The 13911-nt window shown below is 43.6% G+C and overlaps 1 protein-coding gene across 6 annotated transcripts in view; it reads left to right on the forward strand.

Annotated features, from left to right (window-relative positions):
* FBLN2 (fibulin 2) overlaps nucleotides 1–13911 on the forward strand; it is a 121316-nt gene that overhangs the window by 81162 nt on the left and 26243 nt on the right. For all 6 annotated transcript variants that reach the window (XM_054076736.1, XM_054076740.1, XM_054076737.1 and 3 more), the window contains exons 3-6: nucleotides 4901–5012; nucleotides 8858–8987; nucleotides 10868–11054; nucleotides 13356–13562. In XM_054076736.1, coding sequence (XP_053932711.1) covers nucleotides 4901–5012; nucleotides 8858–8987; nucleotides 10868–11054; nucleotides 13356–13562 — 636 coding nt within the window. The remainder of the gene's footprint in view (nucleotides 1–4900; nucleotides 5013–8857; nucleotides 8988–10867; nucleotides 11055–13355; nucleotides 13563–13911) is intronic.

A 13911-nucleotide genomic window follows, 5' to 3' on the forward strand; every position in this document is an offset into this window, starting at 1 on the left:
GGGCCAGGGCCTCCCCACCCTCACAGCAAAACATTTCTTCTTGAGGTCTCATCTTAATCTCCTCTCTTCCACCTGAAAACCGTTCCCCATTGTCCTCTCCCTGCTCTCCCTGATCCAGAGCCCCTCCCCAGCTTTCCTGGAGCCTCAGTATCTTGGATCAAATCGGTGTATTCAAGTCCTTGCCTACATGGGTCTCTGTAGATAAAAACTACTGTCTAAGACTTTCAGTGTGTCATAGCTTGTATAATGATTTTAGTAGAAAAGGAAGTAATTATTTAACTGAATGAAATCTCTGTACTTTTAAAGCTAACGGCCAAGATTGACACCCCCCCCCCTTGCCACTGGTGGGTGGAAGGCTTGGATGGGTTGTTTGGTGTGAGGGGTCAGTGCTCACTGCTTCCATCGTGTGAGGGAGTGCTCAAGGCTTGAGGTGGTCTGCTGTGTTCTGCTTATACAAAAAAACCCATTTAGAACAGGGGAACGGTGGGTGAGAGGTATCAAGTGGTTTAGTCAGCCAATGAATTTGCTCAAGGACTGGGAAATAGCACATCAGGAGTTGCTCAGTCGATGTAAATGTTCTGCAGAACTAACATGAGACTGGAAGTAAGCAATGAAACCAGGGGTGTTAACCCGCTCAGATGTTCTGAATGTACATTCAGGTGCAGCTTTAGTGTCGAAAAAGCTCTGGCCAGAAATGGAAATCTTCTATCCCTTCTTCATCAGTCTTGGAGCTGGCTGATGTTTCATCACCCTCAAGACGTAATTAGTGAACACAGGGAGAGGGGAAAAGAGGAAGAGGGGTTTCTAAATCCCTTTTATCTCCTTTGCTATGGTTCACTGTGTGAATGGGTGGAAATAATTTAGTAATAATCATGTGTTTTCCTCAGTGTAATGTTTGAGCTTCAGATGAACTTTTTAAAACACACACACAACACATACTTGATATTTTTCTAGCTGCTCCTGTGTAGCAGCATGCAAAAGCTGCATGGATATCATGTGGCTATGGAAAACCATGATGTGACCTCTAATCAGGCCTGGGCCAGGCACTGAGACAATGCGACATCCTAAGGCACAGTCAAGGATGGGTTAAAATTCTCCAGGGGGGAAATATTTCTCTAAATATTTGAGTTACATTCTATATGTCTCTAAAAGACAATACACAAACTTTTCAGATTAGGCCAAAATGTACTTTAATTCATGTCTTCAGAGTGATGTAGAGTGATAATTGTAGGAGATAAGTTACTAAATTGAAAACAAATGAGGAGATGTGATGCTCTTTTAGAGTACAGCCTGAAATAAATCACTTTTTGTTTTCCTGCTGAAGAAATTAATAAATAGCAAACTATCTGTTAAGAGGTGTCTTGTTAAATGCCTGTGAAGTATCAAAAACGCACGTAGTATAACAAATATGCAGTTTGTGGTGTTCTCAAAAAGACCATTTTCCATGAGCAGATGCAAATCTACTTCTAAATCTGCTAATATCATGAAAGCGCCAAACAAACAAAGCTATACTGGAATGTAGAAATATTCTAAAGTCCATTATACATAGAGCTTAAAGTTTTGCTCCAGCTACATGTTCATCAGTCTTGTGCATGTGTCTTGCTGTATTTATTTGTATTGCTAATATATAATCAAAATATAAATCCACGCTAATGGCTGTGAGTCCTATTATGAATTATTCACTTCTTCTCATTCCTGATTGAGATAAAATGCAGTGGCTTGTTCATTTTATTACAACTGCATTCTAGATTTAATTATTTATAAGATCATAACAAAAGGCAATACATTTTGTAAATATGACTGCTTAATAGTGTGGCACTTCAGTACAGCAACCTGATATTGAATCTTCAGTGAAGAAGGAGTAATTTGTTCTTATTTGAATTATAAATCATGTAGTTTACTGCAATATAGATTAGTAAGTTCTGCTGTATTCTTTTATTTTAAAACTAGCAATACTGTAGCGACAAATGTGTAAAATTAATGGAGTTTGCACCAAGGGATTGAATTAAAACTGTGTTGAAGAACTATTATATAGCAATGTTTTATAATTATCTGGGTCCAAGTGTGTTTCCCGCCTGGTGTAGCTGCATGTCATCCCTATCGTGTCATAGAATCCGAATCATTTAGTTGGAAAAGATCTTTGAAGTTGTGGAGTTCAACCGTACCTGTCCACTGCTAAACCAGATCCCTGAGCACCTCACCCAACCAACTTTTAAACCCCTCCAGGGATGAGGACTCCACCACTGCCCTGGGCAGCTGTTCCACTGCCTGAGAACCCTTTCAGTGAAGAAATTCTTCTAATCTGAACCTCCCCTGGCACAACTTGAGGCCGTTTCCTGTCATCCTATCATTTGTTACTTGAGAGAAGAGACCGTCACCCACCTCACCACAACCTCCTTTCAGGTGGCTGTAGACAGTGATAAGGTCTCCCCTCAGCCTCCTTTTCTCCAGGCTAAACAACCCAGGTCCCTCAGCCACTCCCCCAGGACTTGTTCTCCAGCCCCTTTCCCAGCTCCTTTCCCCTTCTCTGGATGCACTCCAGCCCCTCAATGCTTTTCTTGTAGTGAGGGGCCCATATAGCATCTCTTGCAGTTTTCAAGACTCCAGTATATTTTTCACACTGTTAATATGCTGCATATAATTAGCGCATTGCATAGGCTGACTTCCAGTTGCAGTGTGGCGCCGGGTGCCCCTGTGTGTGAGCAGGAATGTGGCAGCGTGGGAGGACAGGAATGGCTTTGGTCAGCAAAATGCCTCTGTGGCCGGGCTGCATGGGGTGAGGGAGCACTGGCTTCAAGTCTCTTTTGGGTTGTCTTTCACCAGAGCCTAAAAAAAAGGAAGAATTGACCAACGTGTGGAGTGCACCATCTTCCCTGCCTTGCTCCTTTTATTTCCAACATATAAATAAGGTCACAGAGGAGCAATGAAGCTCGCTGTGCCACAACCTTGTCTGCAGTCCTTACTTTACCTGACCAACAGAGGATTCCACCCATGTACATCACGCTCGGTGTTGGTCAGTAATGGGACGTGTTCTTTCTTTGTTGCGCTGTTTTTCCCCTCTATTTCACCAATGCTGGTGGTGAGGACTTTCCAGTTTCCCATGTGTAGTGTTGTCTCCTAAATTAGCTGTAAGACATATAAAGGATAGTCTTCTGCTGAGAAGGTTTCTGTTATTTCTGCAAGTGCCAATATTTCTTAGCATTGAAGACAGCTTTGGACGTCAGCCACTGAAGAAGAGGGCTTGGCCCTCGTGATTTCTCAGTTTTATACCAAGTGTGATGTACATGGGGTGGAATCCTCTATTGGTCAGGTTGGGGTCACCTCTCCTGTCCACTGCTGCCTGCAGGTGTGGCTGTTTTTTCCTAGCTCCAGGATGGCCTTGGTTTCCATAGAAATAAGTGTAAGCTCTGGCCTTTCTGCATCCCAGTGCCCCATGGGATCATTGCTGCAGAGGAACTGTCTGAAAAATATGCAGTGAACTTTCAGAAAATAAAGCTATGTAGACGAGACTGAGCTGAAGTCAGAAACTGATCCTCCTCTAACTCAAACCACAACAGTTGTATTTCTCTGGAGCCTGAAAATTTACATCTTGAGCAGAGATCCACAAGGAAAACAGTAAAAACTAGTGCAGCATTCTAAATGTCCATCTCCTTTACTACATCTTAGTTCCAGTGTTCTACATAAGCTCATTAGCAGGGTCACAGTTATGTCTCTTGAACCTAGCATGAGTTTAAGCCAGCTGAGCCATCATGTTTGGCTCTCTGAGTATATGTACTCCAAGTAATTCTGAGGAGTGGGATTTCTTAGTCAGTCTTAAGGAAAGCTTTTCTTAATGCTACATAAGTCAAACCCTCACCACAAGAAGGATGTTGAGGCTCTGGAGTGTGTCCAGAGAAGAGCAACGAAGCTGGTGAGGGGCTGGAGAACAAGGGTTACGAGGAGCGGCTGAGAGAGCTGGGGTTGTTTAGCCTGGAGAAGAGGAGGCTGAGGGGAGACCTTATTGCTCTCTACAACTACCTGAAAGGAGGTTGTGGAGAGGAGGGAGCTGGGCTCTTCTCCCAGGTGACAGAGGACAGGACAAGAGGGAATGGCCTGAAGGGGAGGTTCAGGTTGGATATCAGAAAAAAATTCTTCACAGTAAGAGTCATTGGGTACTGGAACAGCTGCCCAGGGAGGTGGTCGAGTCGCCTTCCCTGGAGGTGTTTAAGGAACGGGTGGATGAAGTGCTGAGGGGCATGGTTTAGGGAGTGTTAGGAATGGTTGGACTCGATGATCCAATGGGTCCTTTCCAACCTTGTGATTCTGTAAAAGAAGGTTTGCTCAATGCTGAGTCCTCTAAGGGATCATGACGAGGAATGTGTTCAGCTTCTTGTTACTCATCAGTGAAGCTTCATATTCACGGTCTGGTATAAAAGAACCACTGGGGCTCGTGTGTGCCATGTGCCGAGCTTGCGTACACACTCTGCTTCATGTGTTGTGAACTTTACTTGGCCACCTTTATGCTAGCCCAGCTACTGGTACTGAAGACGCTGCAACAACAACATAAGGACTTATTAAATCAATTTACATTAATTGGCCAAGCATGATATCGCAGGAGTTTTTTCTTCAGAGATGTCAAAGGTGGAGTTGTCTTCAAACCAGTTATGTCTTGTATGGCATTTAAAACTCTAATTTGCTTCTGCTGGTCCTCGCTGGATGACATTACCGAGTGATTGCTTATGTTGATTATCAGTTGCCTTTTTCTTTTTTTGCATATAAGCAAGTGAAATGTGGAAAGAAAAAGAAGAAACAAAGGAGAAAAAGCTGAACAATTGCTAATTTAAGACTCTTCTCAATTAAGAAAACACAGCTAAACCAAATATATTCCATACAAAAAATTCTGTGTGTGTGTTTTGTACAGGTTCCACAAAGGAATTGATTGAGAGCTGCTGTGGAGCTGGACAACAGTGGGCTATAGACAACGGGGAGTGCACAGAAATCCCTGTAAGTGGAATGGATGGTGATATTTGCAGGTACGTAAGGCAAACGCAAGCGCTTTAGATTCATATAGAACAGCCCTTTAGGAGAAATTAAATGATTGTACAATCTGTGGGAAGAGACTGGGAACTGTTTCATTCATTGTATAAATTACTGATGGACTGGCAATGTGTCATGGCCAATCAGAAAGAAGGATTTCCCCCTCTCTTTTCCCAAAATCTAACTTAAACAAAAGCCTTTGAAGGTTTTTTTCCCTCTTTCACATCAGCAGAGCACAAATTTTTGTTTCCCCATTTTATGCGCATCTGTGGGATTGTAGGTAAATAGAAGGGCAGAGTTTGTCTTCCATTTGGCAAGTTCTAAATGCAGTGATTGTCCATATCATTAAATGATATGTTTATTGTTCATTATGAATGGCTGCTGGTTCTGATGTCTCTGTTCAGCTGGAGCAGGAACCGTGTGCCTTGATTATGCTGCTGGAACTGGTAGCATCTGCTCAGAGGGACGATGCCAGATTCAAACCACATAACAAGAGATGAAGAAGGGACAGAACAGACACGATATTATGCGAGCTGCAATTGGTCCCATCTCTCTCTCCTCCCCCTAGACTGCACCAGACCATAGGGAGGGATGCTGGCAAAGTTATCTGAGACTCACACAGTGCAACATAAGCCAGATGGATTCCTCTAGAAGTGATCCCAACATTTAAAAAAGTTTGGCATAAGCAGTTTTATCAAAGTTAGTATCATTGTACCTTTCTGAAATTACTGGGAGATTAAAATCCTCCCCCAGTCAGATCTGGTGTGACATAGTTGACACGTACCATGTGTCTGGGAAGTAAAAACAGATTAAAAAGCTCCAGCCTTGGCCTAAGTAGGTGCAAATCCAAAACATTGAATGGTTGCACCTGCACATCTGAGGCTGGGTTCAGATGAAAAAGCCACATCCTAAATTTTTCAGTCCCTGTGAATCTGTTGGGATTCAAAAGAACACAAGATCAGGAGTTCAGTTGTTTTACTTCCAAAATTTCAGTTGTGTCCAGTTTTAAAGATTTAAAACCACCTGTAAATATTCTGTGTAAAGAAAACATTTAATGCAAATAGGTATTCCAATCTGTAGCCTCAGAACCTTGAAACCATCTCCCATTGGGAGATGAGTCAGTGCGCAGAGCTGGTCCCCGTGCACATATCCAGACCTCAAGGGCACTGCTTTTTGTGCCAGATGCCTGCAAATAAAGCTCCCAAGACTCTGCCACTGACTTGACTCAGTATCAAAAACTTTTACAAAGCAGAACATAGATACTCATTGTTAAAAATCAGTTGCTGTTCTGCCAGGATGGTTTGCAACGCATCCTTGGGTTTTACAAATGCCCATCACTGCACTGGAGGATCGATTTTTCTCAGCTGAGGCAAATGAGCGAAGCCTACCTGGTGTCTGTGGAGGCTGTGGATTGAGGTGTCTGTTGTTTCCAGATTTTGGCGTTTTCAACTTAAATGTCAAAGCTACTTGTTGATGTATCTTGATAGCTCTGGACATTCATGTACCAGCTTGGCCTGTCTCTGTGTAGGATGGAAGCTGGGACTGCCTAAAAGAGGTGATGTGTCGTACCGAGGTTGATGAGCTCACAGTAAAGCGAGTTAAAGGAAATCCTTGGGCAGACAGTTTGTACCCAGATGTAAAAATACTCCCAGAGCTTGTGCCGCTGGCTGTATCAGCAGTAGGATGTTAGGCTAGATGAAATCTCATCTGATTTGGTATAGTAGTCATTAATTATCTCATTATTATCTCATAATTGATACCTGCTTTATCACAACAGAGCAGTATTTATATGGGTGGCATTTACGTCAGCTGTACAAGCGTGAATCCCGCTTTGTGCTGACACTGTGTCCCAGTTAGAGGCTCGTTTCAGTTTAATAGGTGGACGTCATTTCACCGATCTTAACTCATCCACTCTTTCCCTAAAGCAGAAATGTTCTGATTCTTCTTTGAACCAACGTTTATCTGGTCTGTGAAGAGCAGGTTGGTGAAGAAGAAACAACAGAATGTAGTTAACACCGTTTGTTCCCAGTTCATTTTCTGGTTATAGAGTAGCTGGGACTGCACTGTGTTGATAGTTCAAGAAGTACTAAAATCAAACATGGCCCTTGATACTCCAGTGCTTGGGCAATGCTGTTCCTTCTATGTATGTCGAGCATGAGAGGAATTTCTCGTGGCTAAATGTCACATTTCAGAAGAATGTGAATCTATAGAGATTTCAGTATTTTAATACAGTAAATGCTTTGCACACATCAAAATGCTGCTAGTAGCATTTTGAAAATTCTACCAACGATAATAATGTTCAGTTAGTTGGATTTATTTTTATTTTAGTGAAAGTTTTTATTTTTATTTTTTATTTCAATGAAAGTTTGGATGTCTTCCTTAAGTTATAAATAGTTAAAGATGTCCCTGCTCCTGCAGGGGGGTTGGACTCCATGACCTGTATAGGTCCCTTCTAGCCCAAAGCATTTTATGATTCCATGATTCTAAATTACTGGTACTTGAGTATATTTGGGTGATAATCATTCATTGTTCTAAAAAAATTTGGTTTTCTCCGGTCAGCAATTAATTCTGGATTAGAAAACTGACTAAAACAAAGCCCATGTTTTAACATCTTCATGTGTGTCACGTATGCCCAGTATACAGCTCATCTACTCAACCGAACTCCCTCAGGAGGATTCTTGTGGCCTGCAGCCCCAGTCCTCACCCTTCCCCACCACGAGAGCCCTCCCCAGGATGAGCCTTGCATTCCTCCAGCGTGGTGCTGGGATTGAGAGGGATAGGGCTGGGGCAAAGCCAAGGGGACTGTGTGGCTTTGCCTGCCCTTTTGTAGATGAACGAAACACATACCTCTTTGGAGGAGCATGGGGAAATCCACTACAGAGCTTAAAATAGTACAGAAGAACATTTTATTGTTTCAGTGAACATCTATTAAATTTCATTTAGGAATTTGCCGTTTAGATTTCGGATTGGTTTCATTTCAACCTTCAGTGAATCTCGGTAGAAGGTTTGATTTGAAGAGGTGTGTATAGGAAATGTATGTTCCCAAAGTACTTCATACGTAGCGAACCATAACTGCTCATCAGGGAGTGCAGGGACTGGACAGGGAGAAACGGTTTCCAGCCAAAAGAGAGGAGATTGAGATGAGATCTTGGGAAGAAATGTTTTGCTGTGAGGGTGGGGAGGCCCTGGCCCAGGTTGCCCAGAGCAGTGGTGGCTGCCCCATCCCTGGAGGGGTTCAAGGCCATGTTAGATGGGGCTTGGAGCAACCTGATTCATGGTAGGGGTGTTGGAACTGGGCGAGTTTCCAACTCAACCTTCTCTTTAATAGCTGAAGTTAGAGGACAGCTTAGATTCTGCACCACAATCCTCAGGGCCGTAAAGGAGAGTTGATAGGCTTTTTTTCATGTGATGATTTTCTTGAATCCTGTCTGGAGCTCAGGTCCTTTGGCTGGTGAAGAAGTGAGTGTGTGCAGGTGCCTTTCCCTCTCCCCACTTTCCAGGGAAGAAGGTTTCTCTCTGTTTTCCCAAAGTGAAACATGAGCAAGAGGGACTGCTGCACAAATACAGATGAGCTGTAAGGGATATTGGTGACAGACTCTGCGAGACAGTGACCTAAACACAAAAATTCTTGAGCATTTATCAGTACAGCTTTTTTACTAGGAATTAAATATATCCTGCAAAGGTCAGTGGTGCATCTGTATTATATAGCATTGACACACATGTCAAAGAGAGACCAAATCTGTGGAACGTATTGTGAGTCCAGTAGGTCTGGGTTATTCTGCATCCCTTTCTGATGTCTTCTCGGTGTCAGTGAAGGCTTGACCCCCATGCTGCTTTGCAGAATCGCTCAGAAGCAGTGTTGCGTCTCCACTGTGAAGGAGAACAGCTGCCTGGCAGGCATGATCGCTGCAAAGGAAGGAGATGTCTGCGGGCCAGAAGAAAGCGATCCCTGTGGAGGGTCATCGTATAAGGTAAGTTGCTCTGATGCTTCTATAGGTTTTGCTCCAAATATGAGATGTCCTCATTTCCTGCATTTAGCAGGAATATCTTCGTACATTGTAATTTTCTGTGCTCCATAATAAAGTTGGTGGAAGGTGGCAGGGAAATTACGCCATGTACATTTAGGTTTCAGTTGCCTGATGATGTAGCCCCTTTTAAAACTTTACAGTAAAGTTGTTTTGAACTATTCCATTTTGAGTTTTAAGATTTAACTTGCTGTATTGCTTTTGCTTCCTCACTTTGGAAGTTGCTGAAAAGGCTATTTGAGTTTTTATATCCATGGTGCAGAAGAATTTAGAAACTGATAAGGCAAAGCTTAATCGAAGATATAATGCGAAAACAATTACTGAACATTTTACTTGGCTACAGGGTTGGACTGCAGCCTAGTTTCTCAGATAAACAAAGTGATGGACTAAAGGAACAGGCATTTTGGATGATGATGGAAGCTTTTGTTCATAAATAAAGGCATATCATTAACGAATGGTTCAAATCACAAATCATGAGCCATAGCCTCAGCTTAGATAAATGAGATTTGCTTTGTGAGAATCAGTGGAGCCAAACCAATTTAAACCAGTTTGAAGATTCAGCATCTTGCTTGCTCACTTGTCTTGGTTTGACCAGAAGGGTGCATTTCAGAATTCATTTCACTCTGATCATAATTTACAGAGCTATATCTAAGTTTAAGTGCAGCTTCCGTCATCTCAGCAGGAAACTGATTAGTTCTGTCTGTTCTTATACATCAGCGATTCGTGCAGATAAGGGTTCACTGGAAAAGCAGAATACATGGATGTCTACTGCAGAGTTTAGAGTTTAATTAGTTATGCCAATTTGTCATTTTTCAGAACTACTGTTTACTTGGGTCTGGAGTCCGTTAGAATAACACAGGAAAGCTGGAGAGGGGCTCTTGATTAAGGGGTGCAGGGATAGGATGAGTGGGAAGGGTTTTCAGCTGAAAGAGGGGAGATTGAGATGAGATCTTATGGAGAAATGTTTTGCAGTGAGGATGGGGAGGCCCTGGCCCAGGTTGCCCATAAGTTATGGCTTCCCCATCCCTGGAGGGGTTCCAGGCCAGGTTGGATGGGGCTTGGAGCCCCTGATCCTGTGGGAGGTGTCCCTGCCTGTGGCAGGGGTGGAACTGGATGGGCTTTGGGGTCCCTTCCAGCCCAGACAATTCTATGATTCAGGGGTGCCCCATGGCATCACCCTGTCAGTGAAGCTGCTGCTTAGATGCACTCAGGAAAGAAAAGGAATACCACCACCTCATAAAACGTACCCTGGCCTTTCTCTTGCAACTGTCTTGGGGGGAGAGGCGGGGAGGGATGCTCACCAGGACCATCAGGTATTTAAAGGTTGCAGTAGGTTTGTGGGGCAGTGGTGCAGAGTCTTTACTGACATAGTGACAGAGATCAGCTGCTGTTGCTGATCCTCGTGTCCATGCAAGGTATTTACAATTCCTTTCATGTTGCTTCAAACAATGAACCCTTTCTGAGCTCTAATGTCAAGGTCTATAGATCTGTATTATTTTGTTTGTAACACGCTATACACAAAACAGTGGCTGTGTGCGAGAGCTACAAAGAGAAGATGTGCAGCACCACTGCTTCCTTGCCTGCAAAGCTGCTGAAATTGCTGTCACAGTGAGACTCTGTGTTTGCTTTTTGCAGCTGACCCGTTTGTGCAGGATGGCAACAGGCACAAGTAAAGCTTTGATGTTTGTAACTGTCTGAACCCTAAGTGCTTTTCCAGATTTTGCGCTGGCAAACCAAGTGTGGATGGGTTCCAGGAGTGTGTGTGGGCTTATCCCTGAGGTGGACTGTGTTACATCCTTGTTGCTGATGGTCTCCTCCTTTTGCAGCAATGCTGTGATTGCTGTAACCTGGGCCTGCGCTTAAGGAGTGAGGGGAAAACCTGCGAGTCCAACATCAACCTGGGCTACCCCTGCAGTCACGTGATGCTGTCCTGCTGCGAAGGGGGGAACCACTTCATCCATCCAGAAATAAAAAGGCATCCTGAACCTCTGCCAACAGTGACACCTGAGAAGGGTAAATGTCCATTTATGATTGAAGATGTTTGTCTCACACAGCCATACGGGAAGGTGCTGGAAGGAGTTATGCTCCAGGAGCACTGTTGCCTTCCCTCTCAGACCAGATGTAGACTCCCTTGGTCTTTGAAAAAGGTGTTCCCAGTCCTTAACACACACCTGCTGTTGTAGTTTGGGGTTTGTTTGGTTTTCCCTCGAGCCACATAGTGCAGAGATCTGCCTCTAGCCCTTGGTAAGAAGCAGAGTTGAAGCTGGTCATTGTATTTTAGCAGAAGCAACCCTGAAAGGTTCTGCAGAAAGCAAATAATGAGTTTTTTCCAAAGCAGTCTCATGGTTATGATACCAGTGAAATGTCCTGGGAATAGACTTCCTGCTGTACTGCTGAACATCACAGCAGCCTTCTCATAGCTCTGGAGAAGCCCCAGAACATTACAAGTTTGTTTTCAGTCTTCCAATATATGAACATGAATACTTGAATACTGTGTTCAGTATTGGGCCCCTCAGGAAAGGGAAGACATTGAGTTGCTTGAAACATGTCCAGAGGAGGACAACAAAGCTGGTGTAGGGTCTGGAGAACAAGTATTGTGAGAAGCAGCTGAGGAGCTGGGTTTGTTTAGCCTTGATAAGAGGAGGCTGAGGGGAGACCTTGTTGCTCTCCACAACTCCCTGAAAAGAGGTTGTAGCGAGGTGGGTGTTGGTTTCATCTCCCAAGTAACAAGTGATAGGATGAGAGGAAATGGCCTCAAATTGCTCCAGGGGAGGTTTAGGTTGTATATTAGGAAACATTTCTTTAATGAAAGATCAGTGAAGCATTGGAATAGGGGAGTGGTGGAGTCTTCATCCCTGGAGGTGTTCAAGAAAAGTGTAGCCATTGCATGTTGGGACATGGTTTAGCAGGCATGGTGGGGTTGGGCTGACGGTTGGAGTAGATGATCTTAGAGGTCTTTTCCAACCTTTATGATTCTATGATTCTATTCTAACATAGCGAGGCTGAAGAGCTAAGTCAAATCGCTGCAGCCAAAGAGGCCTGGCAGAACATGACAAACCTGGAGCTTGGACAGCATTGCTTCCTCCCCCAGCCCAAGCTCATGCTCCTTCCAGCATTGCTCTGCAGCCACCTGTCATGCTTGAGTTGAAAGATAACTTCCTCCTTATGCTGGGGTTCAGTTTTTATCCATTCTCTTCCTGTAAACTAAATGTGTATTTACACTCACCAACAAATACAAGAGTTTATTTTGACCTAGCTGAGACCTCGCAGAGCAAGGAGTTTTGCGTATATGTGTTTAAGAAGCTGACTTGAGAATCTTGCTGAACAATCAATTTTAGTTGCACAGAAAGTCTTGGCAGACTTGGAATTGAAATGGCAGTGCTTTTGCCAGTGTTTAAATGCAGAAGGTAGGATGGCCATGTCACTGTTAAGTGGGCCTCAGAATGTATGTAATGCTAGCTACAGACGTAGCCAATCGGTGGTGGTGCAAAGAATTTCCAGGCCAACTGGATAAGTTTTTCTCCTGAAATTAGAAATTCGATGTGGTTCTTCAGATGGGCCTTCAACATGATGTCTTAGTTCACATAACAGTAGCATTGATGTTTGCAGGCAGTGTAAAAGTTGAGTTTGTGATGTCCTAGGGTAGTCTTTTTTTGTCAGTGGCTTCTGTAAAAACGTCCAACCCTCCAGCCTTAGAGCAGGAGGAAGCAGGCCTTCAGCATGATGGTCTTGTCTTCAGGATGGGTCTGGAGACAAGTCTCATGAGGAGCAGCTGAGGGAATTGGGATTGTTTATCCTGGTGAGAAGGAGGCTGATTGTTTATCCTGGTGAGAAGGAGGCTGAGGGGAGACCTTATCACTGTTTACGACTGCCTGAAAGGAGGTTGTAGCGAGGTGGGTGCCGGTCTCTTCTCCAAAGTGATAGGTGATAGGATGAGAGGAAATGGCCTCAAGTTGTGCCAGGGCAGGTTCAGATTAGATATCAGGAAAAATTTCTTCACAAAAGGATTCCCAGTCACTGGAAAAGCTGCACAGTGCAGTGGTGGAGTCCCCACCCCTGGAAGGATTTAAAAGACAGGTAGATGAGATGCTCAGGGATATGGTTTAGTACTGAACAAGTACAGTTGGACTGGATGATCTCAAAGGTCCTTTCCAACCAAACAATTCTACGATTCTGTGGGTTCATTCTCTCTTGTCCTTGGAGTAACTGTTTGGGGTAGATTTATCTGGAGTCTGTGTGAGCAAACACTCCATGCTGCACAGCCCTAATGCCCAAATACCTGTTAAAGAACCAGCAAGTTTTGTTCTGTTGTAGTTTCAGAAACAGAAGATCACAACGAAGCTTTGTCCATCAGTAATGAAGCTGAACTGTCAAATAACCTTCCTGGAGATGACCTGGATGAATGCCTTCTCTATGGTGGGGAACTCTGTCAGCATTTGTGTATAAACACGGTGGGGTCCTACAAGTGTTCGTGTTTTCCAGAATTCACTTTGCAAGATGACGGAACCAGCTGTTCTCCAGGTGAGAAAAGGGGCAGGGAACACCATGAATGATGGTGCCTTTGCGCCACCTGTGCAAGTTTTTCTTTAGTTTCTCTGTAGTTTCCATAAGTTTTTTTTTCTGGGTATTGATGCCTGGATATTTTATGTGGAAATGGGACATATAACATAAAGAAATGGGACAATATCATATAAATAATGGGACAAATAATATAAAGAACAACAACTATTTAGGAAACTCAATTATGCCTCATTTTTGTGTATTGGTGGCACAAGGTCAGGCTGATGTTTATATGGTCAAATTGACTGTTTTCACTTTTTTGAAGAAGATTTGTAGATTGTTAAAGGAAATGCCTTTGCTTCTTAGAGTA

This window comes from Cuculus canorus, chromosome 11 (genome assembly GCF_017976375.1).
Source record: "Cuculus canorus isolate bCucCan1 chromosome 11, bCucCan1.pri, whole genome shotgun sequence".
NCBI classification, from domain to species: domain Eukaryota; kingdom Metazoa; phylum Chordata; class Aves; order Cuculiformes; family Cuculidae; genus Cuculus; species Cuculus canorus.